This window comes from Botrytis fragariae (genome assembly GCF_013461495.1).
Source record: "Botrytis fragariae strain BVB16 chromosome Unknown tig00000101, whole genome shotgun sequence".
Lineage (NCBI taxonomy): Eukaryota > Fungi > Ascomycota > Leotiomycetes > Helotiales > Sclerotiniaceae > Botrytis > Botrytis fragariae.
Window position 1 is genome coordinate 892,165 of NW_023500996.1, and position 19,863 is coordinate 912,027.

Here is a 19,863-nt window from a genome sequence, read left to right on the forward strand (position 1 = left end):
CAGGAATAAAAGAAAATAGGAGGGCAGGAGAGAGAGGAAAGGGGAGGTAGAGAAGACGGATAAGATGGAGAAGGTAGGGCGTGTGTAATAATCTGCAGAGTGGGGGGTTTTCGATGAGTCTAGACTGTAGTACTCGGTCTCTAGTGTAGAATGCGGTTCAAACACGAGAGATTATCTATCATTGAATCCATATGCTGAGTTGAATTAATCTACTTGGCATGTAGAATCTAATCAGACGATCGAGTTCTAGATGGTAATCCGGATGGTTAGAACCCGCAACGCGATGCCTTTAGACTTTCCTGAACGAGTCACCAAGGGCAGACTTCTAAGGCATCTTTCATGAAGATTGTTCCAACTTCCAAGCCGGCAGTAGATTGAATGATGACCTTTCAACCCAGCGATGAGGGAATGAGTCTAGACCTTTGCCGAACTCTACAGGAACATTGAGCTTACCACCCAGCTTCCTACGAGGGATTAATCAACACCTATCAACGGAACGGATGGCTGCAGAGGCCTAGAACGTTCCCTCACGATACTGCGTTGCTCCTTAGATCTGAAAAGTTGAGGGAGCACAAACATGATTGGTCAATTAAAATTATAGGGCAATGCAGATGCGACGATGAAGAGAGAGGTATGGGGAGAATGAGGAGAATGGGGAGAATGGAGAGAAGAACATGATGGCTACTTGCAGATAACCTAGCAAGGCAGTGCATGCATATGGAAATCTAAGACTAAGCCTCTTTGAGTCAACCATGATCATGTCCGTGCATACTAAAATCATCCATTTTGCTGCAGACCCTGAAACTTTGGATGCAATACCGAGTTTTGTTAATTGATTCAACAATTCGAATGTTCTGGCCAACGCCCACGGTCGACGCCTTAGTTATTTGATGGTGGACATTAGCTGGAACGAATAAGCGACCGACTTTGCGATTTTATCTTTATGTTTAACCTTACTGTAACCTAACGCACGTAAATGTGTCTAATCAGATGAACACTTGATTCGATCTCTCATCGATAGCAATATCGTATCTTCGTGGTAAGGACTAGACGCCGAGGTGGATCGCAATCGAACCAAAGGTTTGAATGGTTCCGAGGTTGCCTACAATGTTGTACAAGTGACTCTTTCATTATTAGATATTCGCGCAGCTGGATGTACAGGTCACGCTCTCCACAGAGGATCTACACATGAGATTGCGAGATTAAGGCTTCGTCGTACGAATCAAAATACAACAAATTGCTCAGCCTTATTTATATCTCAAGTACTCGCAAATTCTGCGAATCAAAGAGTAACACACCCGGCAAACGCGCAACAGACCGATCGAAATCCAGAAGTACCCGGGCCGGAGAACAAGGGCTTTTTGCTTGATCGTAAGTAAGGTATCCTTTCTAATCAAATTTAAAAACGCCCCGAATACTAAGGTGTCTTTTGGTGATTGGTTGCAGTTCGCTGAAACGTTCACCCATTCGTCTAGAGCAATGCTATTCCTTGGCGCACCATCTCAAATGCTGTATCGAGACGATGGAGCGGAGACGAAATGCAAAGGAACGATCCGTTGCCTTCCTTGCCGGCCAATGGCAAACGGTCAATTTTCTTTGGCAATTTTTGATCAGTACTGAATAGAGTCAGGGTGAAGAAAATGATGTCTGTCACCAGCCAAGTCATTCATTCCGCCGACTTGCGAAATGTCTATATCAGTACGCATTCCCCCACGCTTTTTAAAAAAACATCATTGTTAAAACAATCGAGAAAGCTCTATCCAAATATATCTATTCTGTGTTCTCTTATCCAGACACTCACTCGTGTGACTTGTATCACACTATAACACTTCTTGACTTTCAATCATAATTCCCATCGGTCTTACTGGTCAACCTTTCTTATCACTTGACAACCATGCCTCAATCCTTGTCATCTTCTATGCTAGGCTACTATGGATCGGAGAAGTAAGTCTCGAGTTCCCCGTTTGCATAATGGATTATCATTTAGCCGAATTTTGTCTAACGATTTTCATAGACTTGTCGATGAAGTCAAGTCACATGTTCCTGCTTCTATCAAGCAACAACGACTCTCACACTCACCTTCATACAACCTTAGCCAATTCGAACATGTCAACGGGGCACCTCCATTGGCCTTTCGGAAGCCAATCCCGATTGCCGAACGTATTAATAGTGCAAAAGATGCCATCAAGGATTTTGATGGAAAGATGAACAAAGGATAGACGGATTTTCTCCAAGAGAATCAAATAAGGACAAGGCTGATGCACCATCTTGTCATACGTTATTGTAATGTACAATTGCCGTCATTCAGCCTCAAACAGGTTGCTAACTATCATAGAACCCACCTGATCTCCTGACGCGTCATCGTCTCGAGACGAACAAATCATTCTACTGCTGTTCTCGAAGTTACCAGATCCTCTTAAAGTTAAAAGAGTATCTGCTTGAGAGTAATGAAGCTAGATTTCGATACTCGCTCGATTATTTATAGGATGCTAGGCAATGGGCCCGAGTGATTGCAGTCCTCTACCGATGTTCATATCCTCGATAGATCAGATGGGGTATCACTTATCGAAGCATTCAAGCATCAAACTTCAAGTGGAGTAATAGCCACAGATACCCCATTTGACACCGGAATCTACGTCCCCGAGATCTACAACTGAGGGGAGATATCTTCACAAGACGAAATGCGGGGTAACAGGGTGTCGAGTTTATCCAAACTGGACGGTTATTATATTGCATTTTGCCACAAGTAGTACGTTGTTGTTGAACTTTATTTAGAGGTTACGGGCCGTCAAGTTGTTTTGAATATGGAGAAAAGCTTGTTTCGTCCAATACGTGGGATCCGAGTTTGGGTTAAAGTCACCCCTGTAATAGGTCAATTTGTTCCCCACAATCGGCCAGATAGACGAGATCAAGGCTTAGTCAGGGATCCCCGTCGTATTTGAAGTACTTTAATTTCATTCCACACTACCTAATTCATATCCGTTGCTCCACTATTCTTAGCATAAGCGCTCCGGATATATTGGATGTTCACCCAGTCGAGCCAGTGTGGAAAAATGCCATGCCCCTTAGATCATTTATCCGAAACAGGCAAATTTCGTTTTGCCATGTTTCTCTAAAGCGATCCGTCGAATGAGCTTATTTGACGGGGCGTTTATGTACTCCTCGAAACTTCCAGAGCAAGCGAATATATATAACCGTTCTGTTTCCCCCAATTTCTTCTCTCATCACCATTCCCGAGTCAGGTTACTCGAAAATTACACTCTTTGTTAATCCTTTCGTATCATACCTTTCTATTCAAAATGCATATTTCAAATCTTATAACTCTTGCTATCTTGCCTTTAGCTTATGGTCAGCTTGACACGCTTGCCAAGGCTGCTGGTCTCAAATACTTTGGTTCCGCTACAGACAACGGCGAACTTACTGACACTCAATATACTGCCATCTTGTCAAATAACAGTCAGTTCGGACAAATCACACCTGGAAACACACAAAAATGGCAATACATAGAACCCACCCAGAACACGTTCAGCTATACTCAAGGAGATGTTGTTGTTGATTTCGCGGAGAAGAATGATCAGCTTCTGAGATGTCATAACTTGTGTTGGTATAATCAATTGCCATCATGGGTTACTTCGGGCACATGGACGAATGAGACTTTGATTGCGGTCTTGAAGAATCAGTTAGTGGTTTCGTGCAGTTCTTCATAGACTTTGAAAGCTAATCATAATGCAGCATCAAAAATGAAGTAACTTACTACAAGGGCAAATGCTACGCCTGGGATGTCGTCAACGAGGCATTCAACGATGATGGTACCTGGCGATCATTTATCGTAAGTTTCCATCATAACTCCTGCAATCTTCAAACACACCCCTAGTATAGAAACTAACTCATCCAAGTTCTATGACACCATTGGTCCCGAATATATCCCAATCGCATTCGAAACCGCCGCTCTCTACGACCCAGATGTCAAGCTCTACTACAACGACTACAACATCGAGTCTTCCGGTGCCAAGGCAACCTCTGCCCTCAACCTCGTCAAATCTCTCCAAGCTCGCGGTATTAAAATCGACGGTGTTGGTCTCCAAGCCCACTTCATCGTCGGCTCCACCCCCAGCGAATCCGCCCTCGCCACCACCCTCAAATCATTCACCGCTCTCGATGTCGAAGTCGCCTACACCGAACTCGACGTCCGCTTTAGCACTCTCCCTCCCACCGCCGCCGGGCTCGCCCAGCAAGGCGTCGACTACGCTAACACCGTCAACGCCTGTCTCAGCGTCGACGGCTGCGTCGGTATTACCATCTGGGATTTCACAGATGCCTATTCGTGGATCCCATCAACCTTTACCGGCCAAGGCGATGCCTGTCTCTGGTACGCTAACTATACCGTTCATCCCGCCTACAACAATGTCGTTGCTGCTCTCTCCGCCGCAGCAGGCACAGCTGCCCCCGTTACTTCCACGACTGTTTCAACTGTTCCTGCTACCTCTACATCGAAAGTAAGTATATCCAGTGCGGTTTCTACTAGTACATCTACGCCGGTCGTTTTGAGCTCTAGTCCTGATTCCGTTTCCGTTTCCGCTTCTGCGGTTGTATCTTCCATCTCTTCAGTTGTACAAGTTGCCAGTTCTTCTGTAGCTGTTTCTTCCGCTGTTTCCTCACTTCCTATTTCCTCATCTCCCATCCCCTCAAGCAGCACACTAAAAAAATGCACAAAGACCTCCTCTTCCACCTCCGCTCCCTCCTCCACCATCATCTCCACCACAAAAACAACCTCCACAGCCGCAGCTTCGGGAACAGGCGCCGCGGTCGCGCTTTATGGACAGTGTGGCGGCGCGACTTGGACCGGAAGTACCGTTTGTGCGTCGGGCGCAACATGTGTTAAGCAAAATGATTGGTACTCGCAGTGTCTTGCGGCATAGGAGTGTAAGAACGTATGGTTGGATGGGTATGTGTATAGGTGTGAGAAGTGCAACTTGAATACTGGATTTTGAATAAGTGGAAGAAGAACCGAAAGAAAGGGGAGGTGTATATAAAAAAGGGGAGGATGTATGTTCTTTGTATATAGCTTTAGTTCGTGAGATATAATTTAGGAAGGTATTGAGAAGGATGGGAAATAAGATGACTGTTTATCCTTCGATTCCTGGTTTGCATTATGGCTTTGAAATCCTATACCTTTCGTGCTTAGGGAGTGTAGCTTTATCGATGGGTGTGTTTTGTTTTTATCGCAAATCTTGAAATGTGTTTGGTTTTTTATCTTATTTTGTAGGAATGTCTGAAAATACTTCACTCATTATATTGCCCCACGTTGCGATTCCTTTCGCTGTAGATCAGCATGATAAATCTGATAGACAGCGCCGTCTTTAACTTAGGATCGAACCACTGATTCACCTGGAAGTAGAGTGGTTACATTTACTCAATGCTATGCGGGTATATTCAAATATAATACACGACGAGAACCCCAAGCTACGTAAATCACTTCTCAATAGCCAAAGGGGGAAAGAGCCCATCCCACGCACCCTTGCCTAACGGAGCCTGCGCATCACCATACGAAGGATCAGCTCCCAATATCGCATATTCATATGTTCGACGCTCTGGTACCACACCAATCATATCGAGTAATAGCGATGCTTTTTCCGGCATGTACGGCTGGAGGAGAATACCAACGACGCGGATTGCCTCCGCGGAATGATATACGGCGCTTATGAGTCTCTCTTTCGCTTCTGGATCTTCGGATTTGGCGAGACTCCAGGGGGCTTCGTGTTGGATGTATTTATTGGTCTGATGGTTTGTGGTTAGTATTGTGGTTTATGGAAATATGTAGATGATGTGCTTACTTCGTACACGGTGTCCATAATAACATGCAAAGCTGATCCTGCATTTAGCTCTTGCATTTTCTCATTGGCCTTATCACGGACGCTGTTCAGAAAATCAATCTGTCGACTAGTTGTAATATTCGAATTGTTCAATCCTCGAGAGTGTGTGGCTTCCACGCAAGAACGAACGTTCCACACTTTCGGTCTAGTTAATCGACTGACAAGATTACCTAGACCTTGTTGCAGTCCTTTCTTGTATCTTTCAACGATATATTCATTACCATAGTCGGAGTCTTCCTTGATTCCACCATCGTGAATAAGGTAGTATCGCATCACATCGACCCCAAATCGATCCATTGCAAAAAGTGGGTTGACAACATTTCCTATCGACTTGGACATCTTTTGATTGTCCATTGTCCAATGGGCGTGGGTCAATATTTGCTTTGGTGGTGGTAGATTTAAAGCAAGAAGGAATGCTGGCCAATATATGCAATGAAATCGAACGATATCCTTTCCAATGACTTGCACATCTGCAGGCCATCCTCCTGCAGTTTCCTTCCCTGGCGCCCATGGATAGCCGGCCTTTGTAATATAGTTGACCAGCGCATCGAGCCATACGTATACAGTCTGAGTCTCATCGTCTGGAACTCGAATACCCCAACTTAAGCGATCATAGGGGCGGGATATTGAAAGGTCTTCTAAACCCCTAGATACTTGGTTGACAACATCCTTCATACGAGTCATTGGGACAACGAAATCGGGATTTTTCTCGTAAAACTCAAGCAGTTGCTCCTTGAAAGCAGATAATCGAAAGTGGTAGTTCTTTTCAGATGTCCATTCAACCTCTTTACCAGTCTCTTGAGAAGCAATGAATGTCCTCCCAGTAAAGGGATCCAGCCTCTTCTCAATAGCAGATTCCGGATAGAAGGTTTCATCACTGACGCAGTACCACCCTTCGTGTTTTGACTCGTATATATATTCCCGTTCCCTCAGCATATACCAGATATATTCAACTGTCTCTTTGTGATCTGGATCAGTCGTGCGCACAAAATGATCGTTTGAAAGTCCTGCTCGCTGTGCCAATTCCTTGAACGTCTCGGCGCCAACATCGCAAAATTCTTTAGGCAATGCTCCTGCTTGCGCAGCAGCGCGTTGGATTTTCATGCCATGTTCGTCCGTTCCTGTACACAGGATTGCCGTATCGCCCTTTAAAACCTGCCATCGTTTGAAGACGTCCGCAAGGACCATAGTATATAAGTGACCAACATGAGGTGCTGAAGATGAACCAATTAGCTCAGAATGCTGCGCTGGCGCAAAGTCATTCAGACTTACCAGCATTCACGTAGAAAATTGGTGTGGTTACATAGTATGGTTTCTTCGATTTTGTATCGACAGAATAGCTGGCTTTCGATATGGGTCTTGCCCTACATGAGCTGCAAACCCAGCTAGCCCTCGATATTAATCTGGTCCTGGACTGCAGAGAGCCCCGCAGTAGAGGATTGAGGCCATACATTTGAACAAAATGCGCTGACTGGGACTCAATTTAGCATGATCCAAGACAAATAGTAAGATTGCGGGAAAGCGGTGCTGCGGCCGCCTTTCCGCCCCCGCATTTTCTTAAAACTATAAATTCAAATTTCACTTCGTGCGTCATTCTTTTCTGAGAATGACAAAGACGCGCTCTAGAGAATTATCGGATTGTTATATTATAAATAATCTTCTCTTGTTCAATATACTGTGATCTATCCTCTTTTCTTGGACATCCATAATTGCATATTATCTGCGACTTATTATGGCTAATCCCACAAAGGATTACCAAGCCGAGTTGGCTACCAAAGGTATTCATGTATTTATTCTTTGACAAAACATCATGCTAATATACTCCAGCGGCCGACATTTTTGTTGAAAGTTTCTACGAAGCTCTAAATAAGCCCAATCTTCGCTCAACAATAGCATCATTCTACATCAAGCCTTCCGCTCTGGCCCCGGCCGAAGCATCCATAACCATCAATGGAAACATCGTACCAACACCCTCCGCCTTCCAAGAAACGTTCGAAAACAAAATAGGCAAAACTTCATATGAAGCACAAGCATATGATGCTCATGTCATAAACCCAAACTACAATATAGGGGTTGAGGAAAGCAAGCTTGGGCCGGATAAGGATGGGAAGAAAATTAGTATTGCCATTATGGTTAACGGATCAGTGAAATATACGTCGAAGAATGGAGACGAGGGAGAAGAGCGGAGTTTTATGGAGAATTTCGTCTTGGTGCCCAATGTGGAGGCCAGAAATCCAAAGGCGCCGAAGGGGATCAAAAAATGGTTGATTCAGAGTCAGATATTTAGATTGGTGCTTTGAGGTTTCGAAATCAAGAGAGTATGAAGCAAATATGGGAAAGGAAGATTGGTTAGAGAACCCTAAAATGAACGGAAGGTTAGAGGGCACTCTCTACGGGAAGCAGCATTGCTCGGTGAATCGAAGTAATGCCACTCTACTGAAAGCGCTCATGGCCGATTCATATGGCGGCGCCCCTCAAACGTCTCAAATTTGACGTTAAGTCGGTCAGATGGCGAGACTAGAAGAGTGCCAAAGATTCGGCGATGGACAGATTCATGTCCTCGGACAAGATTATGGGTTGGTTGACCTCTTGGTAGAGACGCAGGTAGTATCCTTGGGAAGAGTTGCAAATCTACAAGTTGAATCGCGTATTCGATGTTGAGAGTATGAGAGCAATATGGTATTTGTATAATAAAGGCCGCTAATTATCTTGATGCATAATACTACTCTCGAATAACAGTGATATGTGAGTGCATACAAAACATCTTCGGTTCCTTCCCGAACATTCTTCGTAAGAAAATATTGAAATTTGGTTGTCTTGTGAGAGGGCATGAAGAACGTTAACGTTCTTCATACTAGGTATCCTGGTATCCTACATCAAGTTATCCCTTTAGATCACCAGCAAGTTAATTTTAGCACTTTTTTAACCTATCATGTTGCATTCCCATGTCTTCATATTCACTTTTGGCTTCAGTTTTCATCCTTTAATAAACTCCGCTCTCGGCTACTATCCATCCTCAACGACCTTCGTCCCCACAACAACCACTTCTGTCTTTTAAACCTATTGATCACTTTCCATCCAGATTCCTATCAAAATTTATGAATTCAAATATCTTCAAGTCACTTCAACTACAATCGCTTCTTGCAAATTTGCACCTATTAGCACCTATCTACTATTCAAGTTCGTCCTCTCAGGATTTGTCTACTTGTCAAGGCTTATTTAGCTCTTCTTCAACATCCCTCGATCTCATCAACTACCTTCAGACCCGACTTTCGATCCGATCTCACCAACAAAATCAATATCACCCTTCTCACCAGGGGGTTTCAACACGTCAAAGCACAGAAGTAAATTCATAAGGCTATCTCAATATCTACAAACATGAAGATCCCACCTAACCTGACTGGCTTCGATGGGAAGGCTCTTAAGGGAGAAGTCTACTTGACAAGCGGTAACTCGGGCACTCCAGGTAACCGGACGAAGCTACTTGAAGAGGGCATGAAGCGCGAAGGCAATCACTTCACCTGCTACGCTCTGACCGCAGAAGACGATGCTATCGCACCGTGCTTCAACATGAATTCAGGTGTTGTCGAGTTCGTTGACGTTGTCGTCGATGGTATCTTACGAGCTTCTCATAGTAACGAGGGTGCTACCAAAAACTTCAGCAAGAAGTTTGAATGGGTTGTTGGTCAAATTAAATCGAGCAATAGATATGTCGACAGAATTTATCAACTACAAATAGCAAAGAGGAATATTGAAAAGAGTTAGTCGTTCTTCCTAATTAATGACTTATACTGACTGTGAAACAGCACGAAATGTCAAAGGTGGCGCACCTCATTCAGTCGGTAGCATAGAAATACAAATATTCCGCAAAGATCCCAACGCTCATAAGAACCACACAACTGATTCTGATTCTGATGCTTTCTCATCATTATCAAAAGAAGAAACTCCAGATCTCGGCAATGCAGAACGTGCACCGACGTTTGAAGATCATACCCAGTGGTGGAATCTCAATCCATGTGTTGATGAAGACACTATTCCTTCCCCACCATTCGAAGTTGGTGGCATTGGTTATAGGAAGTTTCAAGGTAACGCAAAAAGCCTCGTCGTGAAGAAATGGCCTGGTGATTATAAGGTTTGGGCTTCATTTAAATTCCTGCTCTTCTCTACCGCCGATTTCCACACGTTGGGCTTCCTGGATACCCCAAAATACATCGGAACACCATGGAACGGAACACAGGAGACGTCAAGGAAGCCGACTGTAAAGGATGTTTCACGACCATCAAAGGCTACTTCGGTCATTGATCCCGATGATGTTGGCAGTGATCATGATGATGATGTTGTTGTTGATACTGTTGAAAATGTCGATAAGCCTGCACCTGAGACAAAGACTAAAATTGATGAGCCAACAAAGATTTTCAAAGGCAAAGAAGTTGGTAGGAAGTCAATTAAGAGCAGTGTTTCTATAGAAATAGAAGTTCCTTCTCAAGCAGTCAAGTCTATGAAACCAGTGGGGAAACAGACTAGGGTCATCGAAGATTCTCAGTCCTCAGAAATCCTTGATGAAAGCCATGCTGAAGTCAACAGAACTGTGTCAAAGTCTTCTCGTCTTTCAAAAGTATCTCAAGTTATTGATCTTAGTGGTGAAGATGCTAGCGAACCTACAGATACTGTAGTCTTTGCACCAGCTATCAAGATCGAGAAAGATGAGTTCACAGGTAACGATTTCGATCAAGGCAATGGAACTGATACAAACCTCAGGAGGAAGCCACTTTCTATGTCCGGCGTAGAAGGAGCTCCGGCAAGCGAAGCCTGGAATGATCCTGATCGTTCTTTATGGTACCAACGCAGAGGCTTAAGCAAAATTTTAGACGATTCTCTCACACTCAACGATGATAAATCCCAAGCCGAGAAAGATCTTAACTCGTCAGACAATTCCAAAATTATATCTTTGGATAACCCAGACAGCTTGAACCAGCCCTCCGTGCCGTGTATAGTCGGAAAGCCAGCCGAGAAAGAGACTGTCACTCACTTTAAGCCACTTAGTACTCAGGTGGGTGGTCTATCCTGGGAGCCGTTGACCCCGCCAGTATCGTCAAAGAAGTCAGGCTCAAATTACTTTAACCATTTTGGAACCGAAAGACGTGTTTTGTTTGGAGATTCTAATGGCACAATCCAAATTGAATCAGCAGCTCGTGCTATTATCACTGAAGATAATTATAGCGACAATGATAGCCGCGAAGCGAGTCCCTTAGTCAAACACGACCAGAGAGTTCCAGAGAACAAAGCTAAAAAATTAAGCCGACAATACCTAGGATTCACCTTGGAAACAAAAACTTCAAACATTGAGAAACCAGGCCAGTCTTCAAACGTCAATAATATGGAAACAGATTTTGACGAGTTCATTCACACATCACCCCAGCCTGAAGATACAGAAATGGTTGACGCCGTCGAAGCCGATCCTGAAACAGAGTTGACAGCACCAAGATCGCCATCTCCTAAGGCTGGTCCTCAATCTACAATCACAAACCAAGATCAAGATTCTGTGGATAAAACCGTACCTTCTCAATCTCAAGAATTGAACACCTCACAAAATGGCCAAAATGACTCTGAGAAATCAACACAGGAAATACCTGAGAGTATTCTTGAAGGGATCGCGGAAGCTCAAAGACTTCAGAGGGCCAAACGATTTCCATCAACTGCTATCCCTGAAGTGGAGAACGAAGAAGCGCTCGAGTTTGATCGAGCTGAAGCCTCACCAGACACTGACATAACCAATTCCGACAACGATAAATTGCTTTCCGAAGCCACGAAGCCTAATAGCAAACTCAACGATGCACCTTTCGACATTGGAAACCAAAAAGATGGTCGACAAGACTCTCCTGCTGAAGCAGACGAGTCTACGATAACAGTCGGTACTACCAAGCCAGCCAAACAATCAAAGGCAAGAGCACCAGCAGCTGCCAAACCCTCTCCTCTAAAGACTGCGTCTACTCCAAAGACACAGCCTACGTCGATGTCCAAGACAACCACTGTCCAAAAGCCACCAGCTGTAAAAGTTGAAAAGTCTTCAAATGTCTCCGCTCAGTCCGAACAATCTCAAGCTAAGCCAAAGAAGTCGACTTCAAAAGTTGAAAGCGCTTCGATTGTATCAGCACAACCTGCGCAATCTCAAGCCAAGCCAAAGAAGCCCTCTCCAAAGACTACGAAAGCCCCAAGCGCCCCAAAGACTCCAAAGGCACCAGCGTCTGTTGTTCCTGAAGAGCCCGTACCCAAGGGCAAGGGCAAGGGCAGAGCCAAGGCTGGAGTAAACGATAAGCGCAAGGCTGATCAAATGACCTCCGCTAGCAGCAATTCGGGACCAAACAAGACGAATATATCTCCCGCTTTAAAGCAAACATCTACCGCTGAAGGTGCGATTGCCATAGCAGAAGCACGAAAGCAAGCAGCTATCGAGAAGAAGCAAGCTTTAGAAGAAAAGTTAAATGCAATTCGAGTAGCGAAGGCGGAAAGGGCGGAGAAGGAGGAGGTAAGATTGTCATGCTTCGATCTTTTGGAAATTTGACTGACCTATCGACAGGCTGATAGAATCAATAAAGAGGCACAAGCTTTTGAAGATGAAGTTGCTGAATTAGAGGTAAGCTTTTCACTCTCCAGTGTGATAAACGCGTGCTAATCCATAATGTACTAGAAGAGAATTGCGATGGAACAAATGGATGACGAATAAGCTTACTCCATCAATTTGCAAGAAGTTGCCGAACTGGCGTGCTTGTGGTGCAATGACAATTTCAACATCTTTTACAATAACCATATTCCGTATCCGGGAATGGCTCGTTGTCATACACTAACCCCCAATTACCCAACCTTTTTGCATTTCTCACACATTTGCTTTATTGTTAATTCTGCGGGGTTCGAAAAAGTTTATTGTTGCATGATCATTTCCTACTCATCTTACAACGACTCTTTTATTTAAGGACGATACCAAAATAGCCATCCTCTTTTGGCATGTTGAAGTCGTCAATCAATATTTGAAATGAATGGCAATCTTCAACGGCTTCGAGCAAATGGCAGAATATCCAGGCATACTTATGCTGTGCCGCAAGCTTACTGAAGGTGTTTTATTGCTACTTTTTTTTGATCTTAATTTTATGTGGGCTGCAGGAAGCACGGCATACATGGGCGTAGTTTTTGGCGGAATTTGATACCTTTCTTTTTCATGGTGGTAGTATTGGGATATCGACAAACAATGAGAAATTAAGAACAGAAAGACGAATCTGCATAACAAGAAGGTCATGAGGTCCAATGGGAACCATTAAATAACCCGGAGAAAGTTGTTACTTTATGAAAATTTATCAATATCAATGCATGCTGAACTGAACTGAACATAAATGACCTGACGCCTTCCCTAATCATAATCGTGAAATCCGGAGTACTGACTCCAACGCCCTATTCCCCTGCCTCAAAAGACCCATAATCACTAGGTATCATGGCTTTCATGACTTTCTTGGCACTCGTAAGTTTGCCTTTACTCTCTCCAACAACTGCTCTTTGGTATCCTTGGGTTGTGGATGAAGATCTCTCTGTAGAGAATGTGGTTAACTTCGACGAGTGATATATTTGAAGGAAAGGAAAAGAAGAGCTCCAAGAGTACTAACAGCCGCCAACCATCTCCGTAATTCCTCTTTTGACCACGTTGCTGGATCTATTGAGAGTTAACATCGGTTCATCAGCTGATAATTGGGACATACACACCACCGGTAGGATCTTCTTCCTTTGGGAACATATCAGTACCCCAAATGGACCAAGCTGCGGCTGCAGTTACGATGCCAGTGAAAGCTAATACTGCATTCTACAAATCTGTTAGTAACTTGCTTGCGAAGTGATGGTGGACAAACTTGCTTTGGAGCTAAGAGCTCTATCCAAAGGAGTAGGCATTGTTGATAGAGGGGGTGGCGTTGCTTGTCTGTTTGATATGGACAACGTTGTACTTTCAAAAGTCTTTCTTTCTTCAACTCAACTTTTTATCAAAGATACGTCAAGCAAATTCCAATGTCTTAGTCCAAATTTCAAATTTCAAGGACTTTAAATAGATAATCATTCACAGAGAAGTGCTTGCCTAATGATCAGAAACCTGTCCTCCTCACAAGCCACACAGCCGTACGACGACTAACGCCACATTAATTGGCTCATGCTCATGGATCTTATCAACCAAAACCCTTCCGTACAATCGTAACCGAGCTTGCTTACTAATCTCCACACAATCCCGATTTTCCACATCAACAACCTCATTATCACGAAGTTCCGATTCCTGTCATCAATTCCCGTATCTCACCAATTTTCGACTAATCAATCCGTCAAAATGCCTCGCGAAATCACCGACATCAAATCCGTGAGTTATATCCCTTTTGAGACGGGTGGTGGAATGGAGAACGGGAAGAAGTTTTAAGGACAAGTTTGGACAGAGGCTAATATTGAATCAAATAGTTCTTGGAGATTTGCAGACGCAAGGATGCTTCTTGTATGTGTTTATTCCTATTCTATCATCGCCTTGCACAGATAATATTCGATTTCGAATACGGGAGAGTTTTGTCGGCATTTGCAATTGGGCTGTTGGAGGAAGGATGAATCTGCGGGATAGAATGGCGCAATCTACAAAGCTACGGAAAGGCTAACATAATACACAATAGCTGCCCGCATAAAGAAGAACGTCGGAAAGACCAGCTCCATCAAGATCAAGGTCAGATGCCAAAAGTACTTGTACACCCTTGTCCTTAAGGATTTGGAGAAGGCCGAGAAGTTGAAGCAAAGTCTTCCACCTAGTATGATCCCCTCACTTCCTCCACGTGAGGTCCAAAAAATACTAACACAACCTTTAGACCTCACCATCGCCGATACCCCAAAGAAGAACCAAAAGGGAAAGAGAATCGCATAAATGGCTGAATATTGGGATTAGATTATGGATTCAAGCAGTGGATGAGACAATACAAACATTGATTGCACAGTCAAGATATTTTGAGCATGGTCGGCGTTTGCAAAATTGCAATGTGATATCCTACTTCGTTCTATGAAAATAAATGGAGTAGAGTGCGAAAATGAGATAAGCTTTCGGAATCCATTTCTTGTCTCTGGTTGTCCAAGACAACATATGTATGGTTGGTGAGATGTGAACTGGTCACCTGCAATAATTTGCCTAGGTTGCCATTACGAATTATCCTCAAGTACCCGCGCACCACTTAAGTCAAGATGGTACTAGGTAGTCTACCTGTGTACCTTCGACTTTGGTTTCTTCCACTATTAGCATCTAATGGAAATACTTAGGGAGCAAAGTTTCAAATACTTATGTTTGAAATCTCTATTCGCTCAATAACAGAAAGGCAGATCAAGGGCCATCTGGTTACAATCTAGCTGCATCGATACAAATTCAACAGCAGATGAATGCTGAGATCGCTGATTAGGACAGTTGATTCTCTCATTAAATTCTTTGTCTTTCGATGTTTCAAAGAACAATCATTTGCTTTATCAAGACATTCTTCACAAAGAATCTTAAACATAGTAACCTGTTATTCTTTGAACTTTCACCTAGCTCGGTGCTCTCCCTTTCATCTGTTCTTTCTCTTTGTTCTCTTCAACATATATCCATCGACAATCCCATTGTCTTTTCTTTCCTACCCATTTTCAGAAATATTTTTTGCTTGCCAATTTTTACCTTTTCTGCACCCTCTGAGTATCATATTCTTGCATTCATTTTTAGCAGAAACATTCTACATTCAAGACGCTGGCCGTCATTAATACAAGCGAAACATCCAAGGATACACATGACACCCTTACAAATACAGTTATCGAGTCAGTAATACGTTTCCTATTCTCACACTCGACATTGGTCAGGCCCAAAGTCATTATCCGTTCATTTGAAAACCAGTAAGTTATATTCTCATTCTATTCCTCATTATGACAATCCACGAGTGTCATCTCAATCCCTACGCGGCCCGGCGTATACTCTGGGCCGGTGATCGCGCCCACATTCCCCTTCAGCCGCTCTGCTGTACCTACTCGCAAGCCGCCGATCTCATCGCCGACAACATAGCCAATGTTCTGCATGGCCCCACTGGCAATCCTCCCCACGACCCCTTCTACAAGATCAAAGAAAACTGGAGACGCTCCAACCTCTCCGATCTCGCGGCCGTCATCAAAACCCCCTGGTTAAAAGGTAAGAAAGAACAAGATCTTCTCGATCTCTATTTTTCCTATTTCAACGCTATGATTTTTGGAGGCGCGCTCAATACCATGAGATGTACGATGATGCTCGAAGAGCCGAATGCGGAACAGAAAGCGAGAAATGTGTTGGGTACGACGGTTGATAAGAGAAGTGAAAAAACTACCACGAGACATAATGTTCGTTGTTATATTAGTGTATTTGTAAGGTCGCCGCCTCCCAAGAATGAAGAGGAGAGTAAGATATTGTTGGAGAATTATCTGGGCACTATGTTGCATGAAATGGTTCATGCGTTTTTTAGTATCTATGTGTGTAAATGCAATACTAGTTGTAGGAGAAAGGTTCTGGAATTCGAAGAATCAGGGATGACGGGGCATGGAATGCAGTGGCAACGAGCGGCGAGAAGTATTGAGAGTTTTGTAAGACAAGGGTTGAGATTGGATGTTCGGTTAGGGAGGGAGGAAGCATTGGGTTTGGAATTGGTGATTGCGAATAAGGAGATTTGGTATGTGGATTTGGAGAAGATGGGGATGGATCGGGAGGTTGTGGATCGGGAGATGGATTGGTTTGCGCATGTTTTTATCGAGGAGTTGGAGGAAAGGAAAAAGATTGAAAAGGAAAAGGAGGATCGATTAGAGAAATTAGAACATGAAAGAGTGGAAAGAGAAGAGGAGGAAGAACTCGCAAAGGAAGAATGGGAAAGAGAAAGACCCGAACGAGAAGCGAGGGAAAGAAAATTGCTAAAGAATCATAGATCACGCATTCATGAGAGTTTACGAGGAATGAGCAGGAGAGCGAATGGGAAGACATTCAAAAGGATCGCGAAACCGGTGCGCGAACGCCTTGCTAAGTCGTCGATACGATTAGATGATGAAGATGCGACTGCGTCCTCAGAACCCCCTCTTCCTAATTTTTTCCTCGCGCAAAGAACGCATTTCGCGACTGAAAATGTAAAATTAAGTCCGGTTACTAAGAGATACCTCGAGAACCTGAAACCAAGACAAGCATATCCGTATATACGGAGAACGATCAATCCTAATATTCCTAGTATAGATGGAAAATACAAGATAGGAATGGAGGTAAGGAAACATACTTACGAGAACAGAGAAAGGAAAATAAAGAAAACGGGGAGAAGTGGAATGGCTAATGTGAAGATTCTAGATCTGGAGGTGTTTTGGAATCTGGAGGAGTGTGCGGAGGAGGTTTATAAGGTGAGGTATTATTAGATTTCTCTTCGATTTTCTTTTCTTGGATTATTTTTTTGTGGTGGGTTACATACGTGTAGATGTAGGTATATATAAAAATTTAATTGTTCGATTTGGATTTTGAATGTACCGAGTAAGTGTTGCTCTAATGTGCGGAGATGTCATGTGAAACGGGAACCCGAAGAGGAGGGAAAGATGATCTAGTCCATTTAAATATTAAATCGTAGTTTTTGGGTGCACGCTTTAATACTCTCTGTTCGAGAGAAAACAACGAGTACATTCTATAATAACTCTCACATATGAATACTGCCCCCTCCCCCCCCACACACACTCTTTTGGAATGAAGAAGCATGAGGCTGATGTTATCACTAGAGCACCTATTGAAAGAGAGGTTACTTGCTTTCCTCTTTTTCCCGCTGGGCGCTCAGAGAATCCTCAAGAAATTGTTTGTTGTCAATAAGCCCTAAAAATAGAACACAAAACATGCAAGAAACGTGAAAGAAATATTCTACTCGAATCAGTTTCTTTCAACCAAGCTCACTAGAAAGAAACCAGCGTATTTTACCGAATCAAATTGACAGAAATATATATACATATTCCGCATACCAGATTTCAAATTCTCACTTCCTCGCCAATAGAAATCACTCTCATCTCCTTCTCATTTTCAATAACTAACATCAAAACACTCAATAAAACTCTATAGAGTAAACGTATTTATTATATACAAACTACACTCATCCCCAAATCCTAATCCTAATCCCATTCCAATCCCCATCAAGTATCTAGCCCAATATAATTCCTATCCCCGATGCAAATCCATTCCCTCTCTTTCCATCCATCCATCCATCCATCCATTTATCGTGAACTTTTAGCATGTACAAAAACCCATCGCATCATAACCTCCAAAAAAGTTCCCCACGAGAAGAAAGCCCCCTGTAATGACAATCCAACGCCTCTAAATGCACCCGTTGATGCTAGCTGTGAAAGTCAAACGCACCGAATCCTATCTTTCGCCGCGCTAAAGTGATGTGATCCACACGGAAGGAAAATGCTTCGGAAGACGAAAGAAGAAAAGAAAAGAAAAATGTAATCCACAGTATGGAATAACGTAAGTCGCCAGTCGTCCCATCACACACGCAAGCGAGATAGATTATCGAAATCCCTCATCTCCAACATTAGAAAGAAATGGAAGAGCATGGCGTGCATATACCAATCCCCGATCCATTCCTGGGCCAGGACTCTGACCACATCCATCATGGGGATAATGACCATGATGATATACTCCCCGAATCCGTTCCCGATGTCTCATTCCTCTCTCCGCATGCTCATCTCCTCTCCACTCTCCAGCCCCCTGCCATTCCGGTCCATAAACTTCCCGGCTCACTTTAAAAAGCTCCAAGTTCGCTCTCATGCTACACAACCTCAGCCAATCCCTTCCAATCCACCTCTCCACCCACCCATCAATAACACCCACCACCCTATGAAACCCATCCGTGTGTCCCCCCATCTCCTTTGCGCCCCATCCACATTTCACAAAGAGATAGCAATGCACCAACTCATGCAATAGCGCACTTAACAATAATCTCCGATCATATTTCGGATCTCTAAGAATGGGTTCGGATAAAACTATTAGAGTTTCGAAGCCCCCTAGAGAAGAAGGACGAAGAGCAGTAGTACCGATGAGTTCTGACGAATAGCGAGGCTGGGAAGGCGAGGACCAGGAAAGTCGAACGCGACTGTGCAGGGAGTTGTGGAAGAATATCGTATCGATGAGGTAGATGATGCGGTCGATAGCGGGATCAGACAGGTGAGCTTTGAGGAGAAGATTTTGAAGTTCGACTTCGAGGTAGTGATGGTCTGGAGGCCGGGTGTAGAGAAAGTGGTGTTCAACGATATTGGCTGCTTGGTCATCGCTCAAAATCGTATGGTCGTGTGAAGCAGGAGAGGGTATTGAGATGTTGTGATCAGAGACGATCGAATCACCGGAGAGAGTTCGTTCCATGACCGGAGCAGCGTAGACATTAAGAGACGGTGAGGGGGAGGTAAAACATGGAGAAGGTGTTTTCATTGGGGTGAGTATTCGTTGATGGTATTGCAAAGTTTGTCGTGGAGGAGGCCGATATTGTGAAGCATTCGGACTAGATCTTTCGCGTTGTAAACGAGGTTCCCTTTCGAGTTTCGCCTTGACCTTCTCATAACGATGCCGCGAGTTTGGTCTTTTACCATCCGTACTTGCACTTCTTTTGATCGAAGCAGTAGCCATGACAAATAAAGAAAAACGACGGACGGAATACAAAATTTGTGACCTTAGGAGTGGAAGGTAAGCTGGTGTATATTATTTTCGGACAAAGCTCACACTACTATGAGGAGCTGCATATGCCACACAACGCATGCACAGTGCAGTGAGGCTTACTCGGGTTAATATTGAATTAGCCCTGTCACCGCTTCTCAGATGCAGAGCTGTCGAAGTACATAAGGAAAAGGGAATGACAGTATGGATTTGTTTTTTCGTGATTTTGTTATTCCAAAAACAATAGCATGAGGCTGAAGGAATATCTTTTACAAGTATCCAAGA

General features: G+C 43.7%; 10 protein-coding genes across 10 annotated transcripts; 7 read left to right on the top strand and 3 right to left on the bottom strand.

Annotated features, from left to right (window-relative positions):
• Positions 1 to 1,046: 1,046 nt before the first annotated feature.
• Bfra_008925 (uncharacterized protein) lies at positions 1,047 to 1,624 on the top strand (the record flags this gene model as incomplete). Its single annotated transcript, XM_037339280.1, has 2 exons — positions 1,047 to 1,371; positions 1,476 to 1,624. Coding segments are annotated over 2 exons (474 nt in total), but the record flags the coding sequence as incomplete, so codon positions are not given.
• A 270-nt stretch (positions 1,625 to 1,894) lies between these two features.
• Bfra_008926 (uncharacterized protein) lies at positions 1,895 to 2,219 on the top strand (the record flags this gene model as incomplete). Its single annotated transcript, XM_037339281.1, has 2 exons — positions 1,895 to 1,944; positions 2,015 to 2,219. 2 exons carry the CDS (start codon positions 1,895 to 1,897, stop codon positions 2,217 to 2,219), a joined length of 255 nt encoding a protein of 84 aa, XP_037190847.1.
• A 1,080-nt stretch (positions 2,220 to 3,299) lies between these two features.
• On the top strand, positions 3,300 to 4,919 carry Bfra_008927 (putative endo beta- protein; the record flags this gene model as incomplete). The annotated part of the gene is made up of 3 exons (XM_037339282.1): positions 3,300 to 3,679; positions 3,733 to 3,829; positions 3,897 to 4,919. The coding sequence occupies 3 exons, from the start codon at positions 3,300 to 3,302 to the stop codon at positions 4,917 to 4,919; spliced, it is 1,500 nt and encodes a 499-aa protein (XP_037190848.1).
• Positions 4,920 to 5,472: 553 nt separating this feature from the next.
• On the bottom strand, positions 5,473 to 7,326 carry Bfra_008928 (putative methionyl-trna synthetase protein; the record flags this gene model as incomplete). The annotated part of the gene is made up of 3 exons (XM_037339283.1): positions 5,473 to 5,778; positions 5,835 to 7,087; positions 7,146 to 7,326. The coding sequence occupies 3 exons, from the start codon at positions 7,324 to 7,326 to the stop codon at positions 5,473 to 5,475; spliced, it is 1,740 nt and encodes a 579-aa protein (XP_037190849.1).
• Positions 7,327 to 7,605: 279 nt separating this feature from the next.
• Bfra_008929 (putative nuclear transport factor 2 domain-containing protein) lies at positions 7,606 to 8,366 on the top strand (the record flags this gene model as incomplete). The annotated part of the gene is given in 3 exon segments (XM_037339284.1): positions 7,606 to 7,651; positions 7,701 to 8,147; positions 8,161 to 8,366. 3 exon segments carry the CDS (start codon positions 7,606 to 7,608, stop codon positions 8,364 to 8,366), a joined length of 699 nt encoding a protein of 232 aa, XP_037190850.1.
• Positions 8,367 to 9,251: 885 nt separating this feature from the next.
• Positions 9,252 to 12,597, top strand: Bfra_008930 (uncharacterized protein; the record flags this gene model as incomplete). The annotated part of the gene is made up of 4 exons (XM_037339285.1): positions 9,252 to 9,633; positions 9,680 to 12,399; positions 12,451 to 12,507; positions 12,562 to 12,597. The coding sequence occupies 4 exons, from the start codon at positions 9,252 to 9,254 to the stop codon at positions 12,595 to 12,597; spliced, it is 3,195 nt and encodes a 1,064-aa protein (XP_037190851.1).
• Positions 12,598 to 13,316: 719 nt separating this feature from the next.
• Positions 13,317 to 13,805, bottom strand: Bfra_008931 (uncharacterized protein; the record flags this gene model as incomplete). Its single annotated transcript, XM_037339286.1, has 4 exons — positions 13,317 to 13,450; positions 13,522 to 13,572; positions 13,623 to 13,719; positions 13,770 to 13,805. 4 exons carry the CDS (start codon positions 13,803 to 13,805, stop codon positions 13,317 to 13,319), a joined length of 318 nt encoding a protein of 105 aa, XP_037190852.1.
• Positions 13,806 to 14,191: 386 nt separating this feature from the next.
• On the top strand, positions 14,192 to 14,978 carry Bfra_008932 (putative 60s ribosomal protein l38 protein). The gene is made up of 4 exons (XM_037339287.1): positions 14,192 to 14,259; positions 14,355 to 14,388; positions 14,558 to 14,689; positions 14,747 to 14,978. Exons 1-4 carry the CDS (start codon positions 14,230 to 14,232, stop codon positions 14,800 to 14,802), a joined length of 252 nt encoding a protein of 83 aa, XP_037190853.1. The 5' UTR covers positions 14,192 to 14,229; the 3' UTR covers positions 14,803 to 14,978.
• An 840-nt stretch (positions 14,979 to 15,818) lies between these two features.
• On the top strand, positions 15,819 to 17,309 carry Bfra_008933 (uncharacterized protein; the record flags this gene model as incomplete). Its single annotated transcript, XM_037339288.1, has 1 exon — positions 15,819 to 17,309. The coding sequence occupies one exon, from the start codon at positions 15,819 to 15,821 to the stop codon at positions 17,307 to 17,309; it is 1,491 nt and encodes a 496-aa protein (XP_037190854.1).
• A 1,129-nt stretch (positions 17,310 to 18,438) lies between these two features.
• Positions 18,439 to 19,551, bottom strand: Bfra_008934 (uncharacterized protein; the record flags this gene model as incomplete). The annotated part of the gene is made up of 1 exon (XM_037339289.1): positions 18,439 to 19,551. One exon carries the CDS (start codon positions 19,549 to 19,551, stop codon positions 18,439 to 18,441), a length of 1,113 nt encoding a protein of 370 aa, XP_037190855.1.
• Between the last annotated feature and the right edge of the window lie 312 nt (positions 19,552 to 19,863).